Source organism: Dryobates pubescens, chromosome 33 (assembly GCF_014839835.1).
Source record: "Dryobates pubescens isolate bDryPub1 chromosome 33, bDryPub1.pri, whole genome shotgun sequence".
Classification (NCBI taxonomy): domain Eukaryota; kingdom Metazoa; phylum Chordata; class Aves; order Piciformes; family Picidae; genus Dryobates; species Dryobates pubescens.
In genome coordinates, this window is record NC_071644.1 from 3,034,687 (window position 1) to 3,055,195 (window position 20,509).

The window sequence follows — 20,509 nt, forward strand, 5'->3', positions numbered from 1 at the left end:
CCGCGGGCGTTCCCAGCAGCCCGCACGCCGCCGAGGGGGCCTCGAAGCACGGCGGCGCCATGCCGAAGTCCAAGCGGGACCGCAAGGGTGAGCGCCCCTTCTCCTCCTTCGCGTCTCCCTCCCCATCCCCGCTCTAACGCGGCCTTTTTGCTTCTCTCCCGGCAGTCTCCCTGACGCGGACACCCAGGAAGGGATTGGAAGCCAAGCAGGCGCTGATCACTGAGGTAAGTGCGGCGCGGACCCATTCGGCCCTACCCGGCGCTCCGCTCCCCGGTCCCGGCTAACCCCTGCCTTGCAGCTGCGGCGATGTGTGGACACCTACAAGTACATCTTTGTCTTCTCCGTTGCCAACATGAGGAACAACAAGCTGAAGGACGTCCGGAACGCCTGGAAGCACAGCAGGTGAGCCGGCAGGACGGCGGGTGGTGGCTGCCCTAGTAGGGAGCGCGGCCCGGGGGCTCACAGCGGTCTCCTTCTCCTGTCCCAGGATCTTCTTCGGAAAGAACAAAGTGATGATGGTGGCGCTGGGACGTGAGCCGAGCAGCGAGTACAAGGAGAATCTGCATAAGGTAGGGGCTGGGGGTTATTCTGTGTGCCCCAAAGATATGCCTCGCTCATGGGAAACTGAGCTGTTTGTTGCAAGAGACCTTTAAGATCATGGAGTCCAACCATTAACCCAGCACCCCTAAGCCGTGCCCCTCAGCACAACATCTCCACAGCTTTGAAACTCCATCAGGGATGGGGACTCCACCACTGCCCTGGGCAGTCTTTTCCAGGCCTTGACAACCCTCTGGGAAAGAAACTGTTCCTTGTGTCCCACCCAAACCTCCCCTGGTGCAACTTGAGGCCATTTCCTCTTGTCCTATCACTTGTTCCTTGGGAGAAGAGACCAACTCCCTCAGGCTTCAGCTTCCTTTCAGAAGGTCTTCCTTCAGCCTCCTTTCCTCTTGTGTTACCAGCACCCCACAGCTAGCCTCTTTCTTCCAGGTCAGCAAACACCTGAGAGGTGAAGTTGGTCTTCTCTTCACTAACCGCACCAAGGAGGAGGTGGATGAGTAAGTACTCATCTGTCACACCTGGGGGCTGACACTGAAATGCTGAGCAGCCTTTTTGCCACTCAACGACTTCACTTGATGCTCCTCTTGAAACAGTGATCTCATTGTGCTGGTCCTTTCTCTTGCCATCCTCCACAGAAAGTTCAGACTCTCTGTCTTAGCCCCCAGGATGTTGTTTCCACGTCTAAAGCCCTTCTTAACCCTCTCAGGTGGTTCTCCAAATTCAGAGAGGTGGACTTTGCCCGTGCAGGGAACAAGGCAACGTACACAGTGAGCCTGGACACAGGGCCCTTGGAGCAGTTCCCCCACTCCATGGAGCCTCAGCTACGGCAGCTGGGATTGCCTACAGCCTTAAAGAAAGGTAGGTGCAGGGGCCACGGAGGAACAGTTGGGTTCTTTGTCTGTGCAAGTAAGATCTCTCAAGGAGACTGTTAAATGTTCAAGGAGCATTTAGTCTAGAACACACAGTGAATGGTGTTCTTCTTCAGCTGCTGCTAGAAATTAGTATGTGCTTTTAGAATCAGAATTGCTCCAGTTGAAAAGACCTTTTAAGATCAAGTCCAACCATTCTCTAACTCTACCAAGGCTGGGGCTAAGCCATGGCCCTCAGCACCACATCTCTGTGGCTTTGAAACTTCTCCAGGGATGGGGATTCAACCACCTCCCTGGGCAGCCTGGGCCAGGCTTTGAGAACCCTTTCACTGAAGAAGTTTCTGCTGATGTCCAATCTAAACCTCCAGTGGTGCAGCTTGAGGCCATTTCCTCTTGTCCTATCACTTCTTCCTTGGGAGAAGAGACCAACACCCCCCCAGGCTTCAGCTTCCTTTCAGGTCTTCCTTCAGCCTCCTTTCCTCTTGTGTTACCAGCATCCCACAGCTAGCCTCTTTGTTTCAGGTCAGCAAACACCTGAGAGGTGAAGTTGGTCTCCTCCTCACTAACCAGGCTTTGAGAACCCTTTCACTGAAGAAGTTTCTGCTGATGTCCAATCTAAACCTCCCCTGGTGCAGCTTGAGGCCATTTCCTCTCATCCTACCACTTGTTCCCTGGTAGAAGAGCCCAACCCTGACCTGGCTCCAATCTCCTTTCTGGGAGCTGCAAAATGCCAGGTCTCTCCTCAGCCTCCTTTTCTCTAGGCTGAACCACCCCAATGCACCATCCTTCCCAAACTGCTGTTAAAGGCCAAGTAAACAACCAGCTTTGTATACAAGATTCCAGCCTCAGTGTAAATATCAAGGCCCAGCCTAACCTAGAGCATTCAGCAGCCTGTCGTGGGAGACTCTCTGAGCTGGTCTCACCCAGCTTCCAGGGGTGCACACTAACGCTGGCCCTGGGTGGCTGATGCCATGCAGTGTTTGGGGGAGTCTGAGCTCAGGCTTGTCCACTCTTTGTGAGGCTACTCCAAGAGCTTCTGTTCCTGCAGGAGTGGTGACGCTGCTTTCAGATTACGAAGTCTGCAAAGAAGGGGACGTGCTCACCCCTGAACAAGCCCGTGTCCTGGTGAGTAACCTTGGGATGTAGCACCCCTGTGAGCCCATACCTCCCCTGAGACAAAGTAACTGTTGAGCTGAATAAAGCTGGAAGGTCTTGAGTCCTCAGTGAAGTCAGTGGGGTGCAGCAAACTCCCTAATTGGAGTGCTGAAACTCTGCAGCAGTTATTGTCAGTCTTGCTTTGCTCTGCAGTCCCCCTCTGGAAGTGGTGTTTACCAAATACCTGGAAACCACTAGAAACCTGGGAGCAGTATTTACACAGCAAAAGGGGGGTTGCCAGGCTGCCCCTGGAGAGACAAGGGAGCAGGAATGATGGCTTGGGCTCCTTTTTCCCTAGAAACTCTTTGGCTACGAGATGGCAGAGTTCAAAGTCACCATCAAATTTCTGTGGAATGCCGAGACTGGAGACTTCCAGAAGCTTGTGGGAGACACAGAGGAGGAGGAGGAGGAAGAGGAGGAGGACAATGATGACGACAGCATTGAGGACTAGCAGCAGCCCTTGTGCTTGGACTCCAGACAGTTTACTTCAGAGACAAGAAGAGGAGGATGCTTCCCTTCTCCATTTGCACCAGGCCAAGGATGATCACCCCAAATCAGCTTTTCTGAAGATGAGCTAATTATGGGATTTATTATTTTTTATAGATGTATAAATCTATCTTTAAAACTTCAGCTGGCTCTCACTGCTGCCTGTTGCTGTTTGAGAACCCTGGGATCTGAGGAAATGCCTCCTCCACCATGACAGCTAGGCAGAAGGCAGCTAGTGTAACCCCTGGCCCTGGGGAAGGTGCTGAAGGGTTGGGTCTTCTTTTCTGGTAGGAGCTTCAGAAGAAGCTACTGAGCTCAAATATCAAAACTCCAGGGAAAGGTCAGCCAGTACAGTTGAGAGATAGGGTCTGTGTTAGAAGGGACATGACTTGAGACCATACTGAAGTGGAACTGGGGCCTTCACTCACGTATGTGTCCAGACCATAAGTCACCACTAAGTGTGTGGCCTACAGCTGATGGCCCACGAGGGGAGGAGGAGTAAGGCATGGCCCAGCACAGCCAAGTGCTGACAGCTGTAGTGGATCCTACAAAGCTTCATCAACACAGGGAAAATCACAGCCCATTTGCACAGGGATGAAGGGGGCAGCTGGGTGAGTACCTCTCTCATGCTTTGAGAGACCTGTGCTCCACTCCCCAGCCCCACACCTCTGCTTTCTCACCCCTAGCCCAGGCTCTAGCGGAAGTAGTTGGGGCAGTCATGTGCAGTCAGGTTCCAGGCTTTGTCAAAGGCCTCCACCACAGCTGGCAGCAGGGGACCCTCCTCACTGCAGTCAAGGTTCTGCTCTAGCTGCTCCAGGTTGGACATCCCAACGATCACTGCATCTCCAAGAGAGCCCTGGAAAGCACAAGAGGAGTTGCTGTACCCAGAAGAAATGCAGTTCAGCACCCCAGCTTCCACAGGCCAAGCTTGAAATGCTGCTTTCCAATGGAGGACCCACAGGAACTCCTGGATGTTTGGGCAAGTGACACCACAAAGTTCTGTTCACACAAACACCTTCAAGTCAGGCCAAGCCCCTCCAAAGCTGCCACATCCTGTTTTGCTAGGGGCTAGAGGAATGTTTTTTTGAGATAGAAGCATGAATTTCTCAGTCAGATGATAATGGAAGCCACCTGCTTGCAGGGTAGTTGGGTAGTCAGCCAAGCTCTCAGTTCCTGAAGGGTGCCTACAAGAAAGCTAGGAAGGGACTCTTTACAAAGGTTTGTAGTGATAGGATGGGGAGGAATGAATTAAAGCTGGAAGAGGGGAGATGGAGACTGGAGATGAGGAAGTATTTCTTTCCAGTGAGGGTGAGACACTGGAACAGCTTGCACAGTGAGGTTGTACACCTCTCTGGAGGTGTTCAAGGCCAGGTTGAATGAGACCTTGAGCAGCCTGGGCTGGTGGGAGGAGTCCCTGTGCATGGCAGGGGGGTTGGAACTGGATGATCTTTAAAGTCCCTTCTATAGTTCCTCACTAGCACATAAAATCTTCTACTACTTCCAGTCCTGTGAACACAGGATTCTGTGGGTTAAACACGGAGCTGACTTGCCCTTGCAGCCAGGCAAGCACAGGAACACTCATTCTGGAAGGCCACAAGCCCATGGGACATGCAGATTAAACAACAACCACTTGTACACAGATGTTTCCCCTCTGTGTGCCACAAGAGGTGCCCAGCTCTTGTGCAGGCTGCTGGCTGTGGCCACGCTGGGCTCTCACCTGCAGTTTGGAGTGATGGTACAGCCAACGCAAAGCGGCAGAGGTCAGGCTCGGTGCACTGGAGCCATAAGCATCTTTCAGAGCTCTTTCTACTAAGTCAATGCCTTGAAAATTGTGTTTTTTCCAGTACCTGCAGGAAAAGAAATGGCTCTTATTGCATTGGGACCTCCAGTGAAGCACAGATCTACGTTCCAGTCAAGTACAGAAGGCTTTCAGGAAGCCTCATGCAGCTTTTTGTGACCTCTCAGGACTTCTGCTATCCCCCACTGTCAGCTGGGAGGAAGCTGAGCCTAAAAAAAACCACCCTGCAAAGCTCAGTCACAAGCCACAGACTCACTCACATGAGCAGAAATCATCACTGCCCAAACTAGGGTCAGTTTTGCTTCCTCTAACCCCATTATTAGAATCATAGAATTGTCAGGGTTGGAAGGGACCTCAAGGCTCAGCCAGCTCCAACCCCTGCCATGGGCAGGGACACCTCACACTGCAGCAGGTTGCTCACAGCCACCTCCAGCCTGGCTGCAAACACCTCCAGGCAGGAGGCTTCCACCACCTCCCTGGGCAGCCTGTACCAGTCTCTCACCACCCTCCTGGGGAACAACTTCTTCCAAGCATCCAATCTGAATCTACCCCTTTCTATTTTTCCTCCATTCCCCCTAGTGCTATCTACCTGACACCCTCAAAAGTCCCTCCCCAGCTCTCTTGCAGGCCCCCTCCAAACGTACCTGTTCCTGTAGGCTTGAGCCCAGTCGTTCCCAAAGAACCTTCCTGGGGGCTGTGTCTCTTTGTCTTCATACTTGTACTTGCCAGTCAACAGCCCTCCTGCAAAGAGCCAGCAGCACCTTCAGCGATGGGCTGGCTCCACTGCAGCCCCCAATTTGCATGGTTTTGCCTCCAAACCTCCCCCTTGCTGCCCCCCCATTACCTGCCAGCGGGTTGTAGGCGTAGAAGCGCAGCCCGTAGTACCTCAGGCATGGGAAGAGCTCAGCTTCCACCTGGCGAGTGGTGGCATTGTACATGCCCTGCAGAGGTGAGAGACAAAGGGGGTGACACAAAGGCAGGGGTTGGAAGGGACCTCTGGAGATCACCGAGACCAACCCACCCGTGCCAAGGCAGGGTCACCTAGAGAAGGTCACACAGGAACACATCCAGGTGGGTTTTGAATGTCTCCAGAGATGGAGACTCCACCTAATCAACTCAACCATGGCACCAAGGGCCTCAGCCAGGCTCTTCCTAAACACCTCCAGGGATGGGGACTCTACCACCTCCCTGGGCAGCACATTCCCCTGGCCAATCTCTCTTGATGGGAAGAATTTATTCCTCACCTCCAGCCTAAACTTCCCCTGGCACAGCTTGAGACTGTGGCCTCTTGTTCTGGGGCTGGCTGCCTGCCTGGGAGAAGAGACCAACCCCCAGCTGGCTCCAACCTCCCTTCAGGGAGTTGGAGAGAGCAAGAAGGTCTCCCCTGAGCCTCCTCTTCTCCAGGCTAAGCAACCCCAGCTCCCTCAGCCTCGGTGCTCCAGACCCCTCCCCAGCTTTGTTGCCCTTCTCTGGACACCTTCCAGCAGCTCAACCTCTTTCCTAACCTGAGGAGCCCAGAACTGGACACAGGACTCCAGGTGTGGCCTAACCAGTGCTGAGCACAGGGCAGAAGGACTTCCCTGCTCCTGCTGGCCACACTGTTCCTGATACAGGCCCAGGATGCCAGTCCCCTAATCATCTTTGTAGCCCTTTGTCAAACACCAGCTTGTGACAGCAAGCAGGAGCACACAGAACAGCCTTTTCCTCATCCTTCTCAATAACTCTCCTATCCAGGAGAGTGGTTTCAGGTCAGAGAAGGTTATCATCTGCTTGGGAACAGACTTCCTGAAGAGTTGCAGATACTGCAAAAACTTGAAGTTCCATGTCAAGGGAGTCACTGACTCAAGCAACAAACACAGATGCAGCTGTTTCTGAGAAGGGACCTCTCAGCTCTCTAATCCTGTCTGTCCCAAAAGGACTGCCCAGATAACTGCAGCAGCTTCCCCTTCTGTCTCAGTACCTGGCACACAGAGGGTTGATTTAAAATGTGGGATCCTAGACCCTTCCCCACATGCCTGACCAGTGCTGTGAAGACACAGCACCATCCATAAGCTGTTCTCATCTGAACCCTCATATTCTTTGCATTTGCTTCATCTCACCCTCAACAAAGGACTTGCCAGACCATGGCAATCCTCACCTGGTAGACAGTTGGCATCACCCAGTTGTTGTATTTGCAGATGGTGCAGATTTCTGCCACCTCCCATGCAGCATAGTTTGACAGACCAAGCTCTTTAAACTTTCCCTGCAGAGGGAATAAAAGCTGTTCAGTTCTGGGGGTTTGAAGTTAATGTGTACCCAGGCAGTGCAAGATGCAGGTGGTGGAAAGGTTAATCACTGAGTATGAGTTGAGTTGTCTGCTGTCCTCTTCTAGATGGCTGTGCATTCTAAGGCCTGACCTAAATGTTTCCCCTGGTTTATATAAAATGGCACTGCTGGGTGAATGCTTCACCCATTCCCAACCCTGAGCTTAGTCACTTGTCACAGCTGAAAGCAAAGTTCAGGTGCTCCAACCTGTGCAAGAGCTTTGGAGAACAAAGTGCACCACGAGACCATGCAACACAGTGCTCTGCCCTGGTCACCTCTGTGCCCTCTTCCTGCTGCTGGGCAAACCCAGTGCTGCACAAGAGCACAGGCAGCCCTGCTTTAAAATAGGTGGTGGGAGGAGATCAAGAGACGGTCCAGGCTCGGAGTCCCCACTTTACTTCTTTGTGCAGCTCGTTGCAGGCACGCAGAGTTTCCTCCACTGGGGTGTCATGGTCAGGGGCATGGAGGTAGAAGAGCTCCACACTCTTCCTCTTCAGCCTCTCCAAGGATGTGTGCAGCTGTGATCGCACACTGTCAGGCTTCAGCGTCTTCCCGTCCCAGGGGTTGGCTTTGGTGGCAACTTCCACTGGCAGAGAGAAAGAGAGAATGAGCAGGGCCACTTCCAGCTTCAGGAAGGGAATGGGAGCATGATGCAAGCTGATGCCTGAGCTGCTCCAGGGAAGGCCCTTCTCCTCGGGAACCACGTCAGCCTAGCAGGGGAAGCCTTGTGCTTAGGGACTGCAGGTCTGCCCTGGAGAGGCACGGTCTCCTCAAGGCCCAGAGTCAGCACTAATATGGGACTCCCTTCCCCCCAGGGATGGTGTCAGCCTGGTAGGGAAGACCTTTCTTCTCAGGAAGGTGACCTAGGGAATACCCTTCTCCTCAGGGAACAGACTTAGGGGAAAGCCCTTCTCTACACAGTGCCAGCCCAGCAGGGAAGACCCTCTCAGGGAATGGGCCCAGATAAAGCTCCTTCTCAGGGACAGTGCTGGCCTGCTGGGGAAAAACCTTGTCCTCAGGCAATGGCTTTAAGAGAAAGCCCTTTTCCTCAGGGACCTTGCCAGCCTGGCAGGGAAGACCTTTCTCCTCAGGGCTGAAGCTTGAGGGAAAGCCCTTTTCCTCAGGGACAGTTTCAGCCTGGCAGGGGAAAACCCTTCTCCAAAGAAGATCCTTCCCAGGAAACAGACCCAGGGAAGCCCCTTCTCCTCCTGGAACAGTCCCAGGGAAGCCCCTTCTCCTAGAATCATAGAATCAATAAGGTTGGAAAAGACCTCAAAGATCATCAAGTCCAACCTCTCACCCAAGACCTCATGACTACTAAACCATGGCTCCAAGGGCCACATCCAATCCCCTCTTGAACACCTCCAGGGATGGGGACTCCACCACCTCCCTGGGCAGCACATCCCAGTGGCAAATTCCTCTCTCTGGGAAGAACTTTCTCCTCACCTCCAGCCTAAACCTCCCCTGGCACAGCTTGAGACTGTGTCCTCTTGTTCTGGGGCTGGCTGCCTGCCTGGGAGAAGAGACCAACCCCCACCTGGCTCCAACCTCCCTGCAGGGAGTTGCAGAGAGCAAGAAGGTCTCCCCTGAGCCTCCTCTGCTGCAGGCTAAGCAACCCCAGCTCCCTCAGCCTCTCCTCACAGGGCTGTGCTCCAGACCCCTCCCCAGCTTTGCTGCCCTTCTCTGGACACCTTCAAGTCTCTCAATGTCCTTCTTAAACTGAGCAGCCCAGACCTAAACACAAGGAACAGTCCTCAGGGAACAGCCCCGGGGGAGCCTTTCCCTCCTCATAAAAGAAGCCTGAGCAAAATCCCTCCTCTTCAACGCCACTCTCAACCCGACAGAAACCACCCCTCTCCTCAACGCCTGCCCCCCCCCCCACAATCCAACTCCCCGCAGCCCCACAACGACCGACCCCAGGTCGTTACCGGGCTCCGTGCCAGCAGCCAGCAGCGCGCCCAGGATCTTCTCCGACTCTCCCCCCGCGTACATATAAGCCGTGTCCAGGAGGCGGTAGCCCCGGCGGAGGAAAGCGCGGAGGAGCGCGGCGCTGACCTCAGGCCCTGCCCGGCGCCCCATTTCCATCGTTCCCAGCACCACCCCGGGCCGCACTCCCCCGGTTGCCGCCATCGCCGCCGCCACCGCCGCCGCCGCCGCCGCCTCGGCGCATGCGCACAAGGCGGGCAAAGCGCCCTCTAGAGGGCGCTTTGCCCGCCTTGTGCGCATGCGCCGAGGCGGCGGCGGCGGCGGTTCCGTCCTTCCCGCTCAGCCGCCGGCTGCCTGAAGCGAGCAAGTTTGAGGTAAAACCAAGAAGTTTCAGGGAAAAGCTAGGCCGGTAAATAGCGAAAAGTTAAACCCCTCGGAACTTCCCGGCGGAGCAGCGCGGAGCAGCCCTTCAACCCCTTCGAACGAGCGGCGCGGGCGGCGGAGCCCGGGAAGTCCTCACAACTTGCGAGGTAAACAGCGGCTGGGCTTGGATGGGGGTTGGGGGGGGGCGGAAAGGAGAGCGAGCAAACAGCTGGTTTGGTTTGGTTTGGTTTATTTTGGTTTGGTTTAGTTTAGTTTAGTTTACTTTATTATGGTTTATTTTATTTTTGACGGAAAACGGCAAGTTTCTGACCAAAGAATTGATGGGGGGGGGGGGGGGGGAAGGAAAAGAGCAAGGTTCTGACCTAACAGCTGATCTATTTTCTTCTATTTTCTTCTATTTTCTTCTATTTTCTTCTATTTTCTTCTATTTTCTTCTATTTTCTTCTATTTTCTTCTATTTTCTTCTATTTTCTTCTATTTTCTTCTATTTTCTTCTATTTTCTTCTATTTTTGAAGGAAAACAGCAAGTTTCTGACCAAACAGCTGATCTCTTTTATTCTCTCTTTTATTCTCTCTTTTATTCTCTCTTTTATTCCCTCTTTTATTCCCTCTTTTATTCCCTCTTTTATTCCCTCTTTTATTCCCTCTTTTATTCCCTCTTTTATTCCCTCTTTTATTCTCTCTTTTATTCTCTCTTTTATGGAAAACAGCAAGTTTCTGACCAAACAGCTGATCCCTTTTATTCCCTTTTATTCCCTTTTATTCCCTTTTATTCCCTTTTATTCCCTTTTATTCCCTTTTATTCCCTTTTATTCTGTTTTTGAAGAAAAACAGCAAGTTTCTGACCAAACAGCTGATCTATTTTATTCTATTTTAGGGGGAAAACAGCAAGATTCTGACCAAACAGATGATTTATTTATTCTCTTTTACTTCTTATTCTCTTTTACTTCTTATTCTCTTTTACTTCTTATTCTCTTTTACTTCTTATTCTCTTTTACTTCTTATTCTCTTTTACTTCTTATTCTCTTTTACTTCTTATTCTCTTTTACTTCTTATTCTCTTTTACTTCTTATTCTCTTTTACTTCTTATTCTCTTTTACTTCTTATTCTCTTTTACTTCTTATTCTCTTTTACTTCTTATTCTCTTTTACTTCTTATTCTCTTCTATTTTATTATATTTTTAATTTTACTTTATTTTATTTCGATTGTTTTAATTTTTAACTTTAATTTATTTTACTTTACTTTTTTATTATTATTATTTATTTATTCATTTTATTCTATTCTATTTTGAAGGAAAACAGCAAGTTTCTGACCAAAGAGCTGATTTGGGGGGAAGGAAAGCAGCAAGTTTCTGACCAAAGAGCTGATTTGGGGAGAAGGAAAGCAGCAAGTTTCTGAGCAAACAACAGATCTGTAAACCAGGCGAGTTTGTGAAGAAGTGGTGGATTTGTGAATAAAAACACACAGAAGGGGAAGGAAAAAAAGGTGAATTTCTGAAAAAGTGGATTTCCAAAGCAAAAGACAAGCTCCAAAAGGCTGTCAGCAAGAGGTAAGTTGCTAATCTGGGAGGCTGGGTTTCATAGAATTGTTAGGGTTGGAAGGGAGCTCAAGGCTCAGCCAGCTCCAACCCCCTGCCATGGGCAGGGACACCTCACACTGCAGCAGGTTGCTCACAGCCACCTCCAGCCTGGCTGCAAACACCTCCAGGCAGGAGGCTTCCACCACCTCCCTGGGCAGCCTGTGCCAGGCTCTCACCACCCTCATGGGGAACTTCTTCCTAACATCCAATCTCAATCTACTCTTTTCTATTTTGTTTCCATCCCCCCCAGTCCTATCCCTCCCTGACAGCCTCAAAAGTCCCTCCCCAGCTTCCTTGGAGCCCCCTTCAGATCCTGGAAGGCCACAATGAGGTCTCCTGGGAGCCTTCTCCTCTCTAGACTGCACAACCCCAACTCTCTCAGTCTGTGCTCACAGCAGAGCAGCTCCAGCCCTCTGCTCATCCTTGTGGCCCTTCTCTGGACACCTTCCAGCACCTCCAAATCCTTCCTGGCACAGAGGCTCCAGCACTGGCCCCAGAGCTCCAGCTGTGGTCTCTCCAGAGCACAGCAGAGGGAGAAAATCCCCTCCCTGGCCCCGCTCGTTTGATTTTCCCCTCTCTTTGAGCTAAAGAACTCTGCCTAGCTGCCAGGCTTCCTGCTCCACTTATCCCACCAGAAGCAAAATCAAGTTGTGCTGCCCCAAAAATGAGGTGTTTCTTTAACACAAGCCAGAGGATCCATGAGCCTGCTGCTAACACAGATCTGTTTTCCACCCCTTGGTTTTAGTTCACTTTTCCTATGTTCCTGTGGGGTTTTTCTTTCAGTGTTACCCCAACAGTTTCACTGCCAGACGCTGACAAACCTTCCTCAGTGGAGCCAAGAGCCAGAGGCCATGGGCCCAGGGAGCTGGAGGGCTCTTCTCCCTGGGAATCTTTCTGACTGTCCCAATGGCTCCCGCTGGGTGATGGATGTGTTCAACGAGTGTGCCCAGGACGGCCGGGACATCGCCAGCGTCGTCCTGGGGCTGATCTCCATCCTCTGCTTTGCAGCCGCCTCCTTCCCGTAAGCATCGCTCCCCAAACCCTTCCCCTGGCTCGAGATGCCCCTGGCACAAGCTGCCAGGGTTGTTAAATCTTCCCAGCAAAGGCAGTCTGGGCTTGGAACAACTGTGGGTTTAACCGGGAGGAGAGGGAGGAGGCAGCACAGCGCCGGGACTTTGGTGGTTATTACATTGTTATTGCTAAGCTTGGCAGCTGAAGAGCCCACGTAAGCCAGCTGCAATGCAGTCTTTGCAGGTCAGACCTGCGGGAGGAATGCTTCCAGCAGCCCTGGGCTTCTTGGAAGTGCTGGGCCAGCAGTGGCAGAGGGAGACCTGGGAGGGGTTGTGCTCTATCTTGGTCCATTTTGTAACCAGAGAGGTGGTTTCTGCAACCGGTGTTCCTCCTCGCTGCTTTCTGCCCCCAGCAGGAGGGACAGATCAGAAGGGCTTGAGCCTGAGGGATTGCTGCAAGCAGCCGGTGGGTCACAAGACTTCTTGCAGGGGTCAGTTTGCAGGGCAGCAGGCAGCTTTGCTAAGGGAAATCTCTGCTTTCCCAGCCCCCTCGAGTGGAGATTGTGAAATGATCTGGGTAGGAGTGTCAGGGAAAGCTGGGGATGGCTCCCAGGTAGCGCTGAACCAGCCAGGGTTTATGGTTTGCCTCTCTGCCCAACTCTCTCTGCAGGCAGTTTTACCAAGCCTGCAAAACAGGCATCATGGACCGAGCTCTCTCCATATATTTCCTGCTGGGATGGCTGGGTGGAGACCTCCTAAACCTTATTGGTTCCTTCCTGGCTCATCAGTTGCCTCTGCAGGTACTGACTGAAGTGGTGAGCTTGGGTCAGCTCTCAAACACCCCAGACTCTGGGGAGGAGCGATGGGATGGGTGCTGCTTCGTTCAGCACTGGGATCCAGTGACCCAAACAGCCCTGAAGTGCTCCCTTCTCCCTCTGGGGTTCCTCCCTTCTCTCCCAGGGGTGCTGGCTCATCCCAGCCATCAGCTGGAGCTGTGCTTCTCCCCACAGGTTTACACAGCTATTTACTACGTGCTGGCAGACCTGGTGATGCTCTCTCTCTACTTCTACTACAAAGTGAAGAACAGGAGTGGAGGTGAGTTGTGGTTACAAGGGCAGTGTGCTCCCCTTGGTGTATCTTTGGAGCTGTGCAGCCAGGAGGGGAGGGAATCCCTGGGGGAGATGCCTTGGGGCAGAGATGCTTTGCAGATGCTTTGATGCAGCTGTTAGATGACTTACTGCTTGATGGGTTCTTAGGTAACCTGAGCATCTGTGATGGCTGCTGGCCATGCCTGGAGCTTCTGCAAAATGCCATTTGCAGTGTTCAGGTTGAAAACAAACCCAGTGGGAGCTGCACAAAGGGCAGAAGGAAATTCCTTGCAGTTGTGTGGTGACTCCATCCTGGAGCTGGAAGCAGCAGGCCAGAGCTTTAAGGGCTGTTTTGGGGTCTGCACTCCTCTTGCAGGTAGTGGAGAAGCTCCTCCCAGTTTGGATGGAGTGAAAAAGGGAACCTGAGCAGTTCTTGCAAGGCTGAGACTACCAAGAGGACATTCACTATTTTAGCATTGCAGCTTTCTGTGAGCTACGAGCAAGGAATCCCTCAGGACCTTGATTTAACTTACTGAAGCCACCTGAAGGTATTAAACCAGCTGACACTTGGCCTGTCAGCTACACACAGTTCTGCTACTGCTGAAGAGCTTCTTGACACCACATAACACAAGGCTTGCTTGGCCTGGCAGGGATGTGAATGTGCTGTGCTGTGACTTGGGATGGTCAAAAGCTTTTAGAGGGGGAGGATGATTTTTCATAGCCCTAAACCCATGGAAACTGGAGTGCTCTCTCCTGCTGAGGCAAGGGCAGTTTCCTCCCTGATAGCTCCCAGCTCCCCCTATCACTGCCAGGTAAAATGCCCCCAGCATAGCCCCAGTCACTCCTGCTGGCTGTGCCACCACAGAGATAAGAGAGAGCTTGAAGGTCTCAGTACCCAGAGGGGCTCCTGGCACCCACATGGTCCTTTTCTTGCCCAGCTGGGTGAACATCACCAGCTGCATGCTCAGGGGGCCAAGAAGACCAGCAGCAGCCTGGCATGGATCAGCAGTGCTGTGGCCAGCAGCACCAGGGCAGGGATTATCCCCCCTGGACTGGGCAGTGGTGAGGCCACACCTTGAGTACTGGGTTCTGTTTCAGGCCCCTCACTCCAAGGACAGTGAGGTGCTGGAGGAGGTCCAGAGAAGGGCAGCAAAGCTGGGGAAGGGTCTGGAGAACAGGGCTGGGGAGGAGCAGCTGAGGGACCAAGGGTTGTTCAGCCTGAGGAGAGACCTCTCTACAACTCCTTGAAAGGAGGTTGGAGTGAGGTGGAGGTTGGTCTCTTCTCCCTAGTATCAAGTGATAGAGGGAGAGTGCCAGGGGAGGTGTAGGTGGGACATGAGGAGCCATTCCTTTCCTGCAGGAGTGGTCAGGCACTGGCACAGGCTGCCCAGGGAGGTGGGGGAGTCCCATCCCTGGAGGCGTTCAAGAGATAGGGCACCTGGGGCCATGCTTTGATGGCTGTGGTGGTGGTGGGTTGATGGTTGGACTGGATGGTCTTGGAGGCTTTTCCAACCCAAGCAATGATTGTGAGGTTCAGAGCTGCTGGGCTGCCTGGGGGCTGATGGAGGAGGCCTCCCTCCCTCAGCAGGCTCTGCTCCATTCCCTGCAGTCACTGCCCCGATCAACGCAGCCTTCCTCTTCCTCTCCCTGGGGACGCTGTCGACTCTCTCCTTCCTGGGCAGAGGTGCTGCTGTGCCACAGGACCCCATGACCTTTAAAGGGAGGTCTCTGCTGTCTGCCCATGTGGATGAGCTGGGGTTGGAGGTGAGCTGGTTCCTAAGTCTATGTGATGAGGGGAGAGAGGATGAAGCAAGCAGTGGGGTGGGCATATCCTGGTGGGACAAGGGATAGATGGGGAGATTAGAGGCTGGGGGTGGCCCTGCTGTTGTCCTGCACTGAGCTGTGCTGTGGGAGGTGAGCCCCTGAAAGCAGCTCCTTGCCTTGCAGCCCTTCAGCAGGAGTGAGATCGTTGGCTTCACCATTGGCTCCATCTCCTCTGTGCTGTACCTCTGCTCCCGACTCCCCCAGATCTACACCAACGTGAGTGTCACACCATGAGTGGGGCAGGATGGGGACCCCTGGGGCCCTGAGATCTCAAACCATGCCATCATGTCTCTCCTCTTTGCTCAGAGCTCCCAGGTCCCCACCTCTGATGGTTCTTCTTTCTGTATTTCTGCTCCAAAACCCAATTCAGTTTTCTCCCCTCCCTGTACCAGACCAATGTGTTGAGGGTGGGGCTTTCCTTTTGCCTTTATTGACAAGCACAAGGGGAGCTACAAGGCTCTGAGCATTGAGTCACCACCTCCACTCTTTATTTGGGGAGGAGGGTGACTAATAACTGCTTACTAGTGATGCTTGGGAGAGCTGCACCCAAGCTCCTCTCTCTGGCCCCTCTTCTTCCAGTACAAGAGGAAGTCCACTGTTGGGGTCTCCTACTCCCTCTTTGCCCTGGTGATGTTGGGGAATTTACTCTATGGCCTCAGTGTCCTCCTGAAGAACCCTGAGCCAGGGCAGGGTGAAGGTGACTACATCCTGCACCACCTGCCCTGGCTGGTGGGCAGCCTGGGGGTCCTGTCCCTCGACGTGGTTGTATCCTTTCCCTGCCAGCACTTGCCTCCAGCATCACGTCCCAGCTGCAGGGCCTTGCAGGGAGCCATCCCTTCTCAGGGCAGGGCTGGGTGGGCTGATGCTGCTCAGCAGCTGCTTCTGAGCTGTGCATGCCAGGGAGTCATTTGCTGGCTGTTTCAAGGGGCTGCTTTATCAACAAGGGGCAACAGACATGAACTGGAACACAGGGGCTTTCACCTCAACAAGAGGAGAAAGCTCTTTGGTGTGAGGGTGCTGGAGCCCTGCAACAGGCTGCACAGAGAGGTGGTGGAGTCCTCTCCTTCCCTGGAGATTTTCAAGCCCCACCTGGATGTGTTCCTGTGTTCCCTGCCCTGGGTGATCCTGCTTTGGCAGCAGGGTTGGACTCAGTGGTCTCCAGAGCTCCCTTCCTGCCATTCCATAATTCTGTGCAATGCTCCTTGGTTGCCTTCAGCTCGTTGCCTTGCTCCCACCTCTCCAGGCACAAGCAGCCTTGTGTCAGGTGCTGAGGCCAAACACATCACAGAGATCCACTCCTGCTTGTGTGAAGAGCCTTAACCTCTGCTCAGATCTCCTTCCAGTTCCTTGCTTACCAGAAAGGAAGACCAAGCAGCCATGAGGAGAGGGAAGCTCTTCTGGGAGAGCAGGGTCAGCCTGGAGAGCTGACCAAGCAGTGAGGGCAGGGTGAAGATCTGGGCTTAACACCAGGCAAACCAGCCCCTCCATCCTGGTGGCTCTTGGGAGAAGAGGACCTGAGCCAGGGGCTGGCATGTTGTGCTGCTAAGACACTGAGGTGGCAGAAGATGCTGCTGGGAGGCCTCGTGCCCCTTTGGTGCCAATAATGCAGTTGGGATAAACAGGGAATTGTTTGATACCTCAGAAGCTGCTCTTTGCTGCTCTTGCCTCCCACAGCTGACCTTTGGCACTTCAGCTTCACCTCTGTCCCTCAAGGGTGATCTGGAGCTTCCCTGGTGCTGGCAGAGGTGGGAGGAGCCTGAGGAGCTTGCAGGCAGGGGACAGAGGTGAGCAAGCTGCCACAACCACAAGCACTCCTCCTCCCTGTGGGCCTCATGTCCCCCACACTGAGCTGTTGCTGGAAGGTGCAGCAGTGCCTGGAACCGGTTCAGAAGGAAGGAGCAACCTAACCAAAGACCTCTTTCATCAGCACAGCTCGTGCCTGTAAACCAAAACTAGTCCTTGTCCCACCTGCCTCCTTTGGGTTTATTTTGCTGGCTCACCTGGCAGCTCCTGCATCATCCTCAAGGCTCCTCACAGCCCCCACTTCCCTGGCTGCTCATTTCCTGCCTCACCCACCTCTCAATCCCATGGCCTGCTGGGGGAAGTCCCTCCATGCCTTTCAGAGTCAGCCAGGCAGAAGGTGCTGCCTCTGCTTGCTGGGGTTTACAGTCCTGCTCTCTCTCACTGATGAATTCATCTCCAGCCTGATGAATTTATCCCTGACACTGATGAAGTTATCTCCAGCCTGATGAATTTATCCCCAGCTTGGTGCACTGAGCCTCCTCCCTGCCCTGGCACAGCTTCCTTGGTGGCAGAAGGAGCAGGGGCAGCAGTGGTGTGGGGGAAAGCCTCATTCCCAGCCTGGGGGTGGGCAGGGGAGCACTGTGGTGTAGCCACAAGTTGGCTGCCTCAGCCCAGCACGTGCTGAGCTACTTCTGCTGGGGGGAAAGCAGCTGACTCTCACTGGGACAGCAAGAGGAAAGTCAGCCAAAGCTTGGAGGTCCCTCAGGAAGTGCTGACACAACTTGCCCTTTAAAAACAAGAACCTGCTTTGCCCTTAAGCCCTTTTTGCTCCCCTTCACTGCCCCACAGCACAGCACCCTGCTCCATGCCCCTGGGCCTTTAGCTGTATCATCACTAATCTAACAGTCCCTCAGCCACTCATTTCTCAGTCTTTGGAGCTAGGTCATTTCTTTTCTGAATGAGAAATGGGTTTTTTTCCCAGGCTCTTTGCCCCCCTCCCAAAGCTGCTGGCATTTTCACCCCCTTAATGCCCAGCTCTAATGGTGGAGGGGGCTGCTCCCCTCTTCCCTGTCCTCCTTTCCCCAGGAAGCACAGACAGACAAGGCAGAGCCAGTGTTAATCCCTGAGCAGATGCCTCAGGAGGGGGACAGCACAGCTCCTTGGCCCTCAGCACCTGGGGTTTACTGAAGAGCTGTTTGAACCTGGGCTCAGCTCAGCCCCCGTGGTGCTGGGGAGGGCACAGCTGCTTTACTGGGAGCTGGAATTCCTGAGCTCAGGAGGGGACTGGGCACAGCTGCCTTGTGGAAAAGAAGGGTCAGGACACAATTGCCACCCAGCAGCCAGCCTGGGGCTTTTCTTAAAGCCAGGAAAACAGCTTCTAGTAGGAGGAGGTAAAGAAACAGCATACATTTATGTGCCAGCAGCCAGCTGGGTGGTGGTGGATGGCAACTGGTGTGGCAAAGAGGCTCTTGCTGAGGTGATTCCCCCCCTGAGGCTGTGACACAGCCCTGTCCCCAGAAGAGTCCCCAAAGGAAGATCTTGCAGAGCTGCTAAACCAGAAAAGGCACAAACCAGGCACCAGTTGTCCCCAGATGTGAGTGGGTGGGAGGCTGGGGGCTGCAGCAGCCCAGCCAGGGCTGGAGGTTAGGACCCAACCCAGCAGGGTACCCTGCTCTGAGAGGAGCAGGAGGGATAGAGCTGCTGGAGTGGCATGGATCCTGCAGCTCCTGCCTGCTGGGAAGGGCAGAGGCCTGCACAGCCCAGTGCATGACATCTCTGACACTTCCAGTCCTGTGCACAGAGCCAGAGAATCAGAGTCCTTCAGGCTGGAAAAGACCTTTAAGCTCACCCAGTCCAACCATCATCTAACACCACCACGGCTGGGGCTAAACCACATCCCTCAGCACCACACCTCTGTGGCTCTGAAACCCCTCCAGGGATGGGGACTCAACCACCTCCCTGGGCAGCCTGGGCCAGGCTTTGAGAACCCTCTCAGGGAAGAAGTTTCTTCTACTACCCAACTTCAACTTCCCCTGGGGCAGCTCGAGGTCATTTCTCCTTGCAGTGAGGGCCCCAAAACCGAACCCAGTACTCCAGGTGTGGCCTCACCAGTGCCCAGCACAGGTGGATGATCCCTGCCCTGCTGGTCACACCATTGCTGAGCCAAGCCAGGCTGCTGGTGGCCTGGGGCACAGCCTGGCTCAGCTTAGTGTTGACCAACACCCCCAGGTCTCTCTCTTTTGGGCAGTTTCCAGCTGCTGTGCCCCAAGCCTGGACCCTTCCTGGGGTCACTTTGGCCCAAAGTAGCAGCACAGCTACACCACACCCCAGCAGTGACCTGCACCTCCTCTGTGGAACAAACCAGTCTCAGCTCAAAACAAAACCTAAAGCTTTTTGTTGCTTTCTGTGGCCACACAGAGGCAGCTGGGCCCTCTGAGACGTGCTTGGTGAGTTCTCAGGCTCACAGCTACACAAGCTGCTGCCAGCCACCAGCAGTTCACAGTAGCATCATAGAATGGTTTGGGCTGGAAGGGACCCTAAACATCAGCCAGTTCCAACCCCCCCTGCCATGGGCAGGGACACCTCCCACCAGCCCAGCTTGCTCAAGGCTTCATCCAGCCTGGCCTTGAGCACCTCCAGGGAGGAGACAGCCACAGCCTCCCTGGGCAGCCTGTGCCAGTGTCTCCCCACTCTCACTGGAAAGAATTTCTTCCTCCAGTCTCAGTCACAGAATCCCAAGGTTGGAAGAGACCTCAAAGATCATCGAGTCCAACCTGTCACCACAGACCTCATGGCTAAACCATGGCTCCAAGGGCCACATCCAATCCCCTCTTGAACCCCTCCAGGGATGGGGACTCCATCACCTCCCTGGGCAGCACATTCCAATGGTGAACGACTCGCTCTGGGAAGAACTTTCTCCTCACTTCCAGCCTAAACCTCCCCTGGTGCAGCTTGAGACTGTGGCCTCTTGTTCTGGGGCTGGTTGGACTTGATGATCCTTGGGGTCTCTTCCAACCTTAGTGATACTGTGGTTGCTAGAGAGCCCAACCCCCACCTGGCTCCAACCTCCCTTCAGGGAGTTGGAGAGAGCAAGAAGCTCTCCCCTGAGCCTCCTCTTCTGCAGGCTAAGCAACCCCAGCTCCCTCAGCCTCTCCTCCCAGGGCTGTTCTCAAGCTTAGCCTCACTCTCCCCTCTTGCACCTTCATTCCCTCTCATCCCTCCAAGCCCTTCCTGCCTTTCTGGTAGGCCCTTTTCAGCTCCTGGCAGGCTGCTCTGAGGCCTCCCTGGAGGCCTCCTCTTCTCCAAGTCAAAACTTCACAACCAGAAACCTTCCAATCCCCAGCAGCAACCCACAGCGCCCCCCCCAGGCAGGGAAGGAGGAAAAGAGCCCGGGGGGGAGGAAGGATCACACCAAAAACCACCTCCTGGCATTTACTTTTTTTTATTATTATTATTATTATTCTTTTTTTTTTTTCCATTTTAGTTTTTTTTTCTCCTTTTTTTTTGTTTTGTTTTGTTTTGTTTTGCAATATCTTTTCCTTTATTTTGAGTATGGAGGCTCAAGTTACCCAGCTGCAGAATTCCATTGAAGCTTTTACAAACCCAAAAGGAACCCAAAAGGAACAAAAAAAAAAACCCAAAGAGGGGGGGGGGGGAAGGGGGAAAAAAAAAACCCACAACAAAAACCTTTTGCTTTTTTGTTTGGTTTCTTGGGGGGGTTGGGGTTTTTTTGTTGTTGTTGATTTCTTTGCATGCCATAAAAATCGACAGGAAAAAAGCTTTTT

At 53.4% G+C, this 20,509-nt stretch overlaps 3 protein-coding genes across 3 annotated transcripts; 2 read left to right on the forward strand and 1 right to left on the reverse strand.

Annotated features, from left to right (window-relative positions):
• Nucleotides 1–59: 59 nt before the first annotated feature.
• On the forward strand, nt 60–3,292 carry MRTO4 (MRT4 homolog, ribosome maturation factor). Its single transcript, XM_054175682.1, has 8 exons — nt 60–87; nt 157–224; nt 299–402; nt 488–569; nt 988–1,055; nt 1,265–1,416; nt 2,476–2,552; nt 2,881–3,292. Exons 1-8 carry the CDS (start codon nt 60–62, stop codon nt 3,031–3,033), a joined length of 732 nt encoding a protein of 243 aa, XP_054031657.1. The 3' UTR covers nt 3,034–3,292.
• Nucleotides 3,293–3,416: 124 nt separating this feature from the next.
• Nucleotides 3,417–9,323, reverse strand: AKR7A2 (aldo-keto reductase family 7 member A2). The gene is made up of 7 exons (XM_054175761.1): nt 9,099–9,323; nt 7,569–7,756; nt 7,004–7,108; nt 5,711–5,807; nt 5,511–5,607; nt 4,786–4,915; nt 3,417–3,924 (listed from the first exon to the last, which is right to left on the reverse strand). Exons 1-7 carry the CDS (start codon nt 9,298–9,300, stop codon nt 3,763–3,765), a joined length of 981 nt encoding a protein of 326 aa, XP_054031736.1. The 5' UTR covers nt 9,301–9,323; the 3' UTR covers nt 3,417–3,762.
• Nucleotides 9,324–12,739: 3,416 nt separating this feature from the next.
• SLC66A1 (solute carrier family 66 member 1) lies at nt 12,740–16,654 on the forward strand. Its single transcript, XM_054175805.1, has 6 exons — nt 12,740–12,869; nt 13,080–13,164; nt 14,767–14,921; nt 15,105–15,197; nt 15,561–15,746; nt 16,313–16,654. Exons 1-6 carry the CDS (start codon nt 12,771–12,773, stop codon nt 16,418–16,420), a joined length of 726 nt encoding a protein of 241 aa, XP_054031780.1. The 5' UTR covers nt 12,740–12,770; the 3' UTR covers nt 16,421–16,654.
• The last annotated feature ends 3,855 nt before the right edge of the window (nt 16,655–20,509 follow it).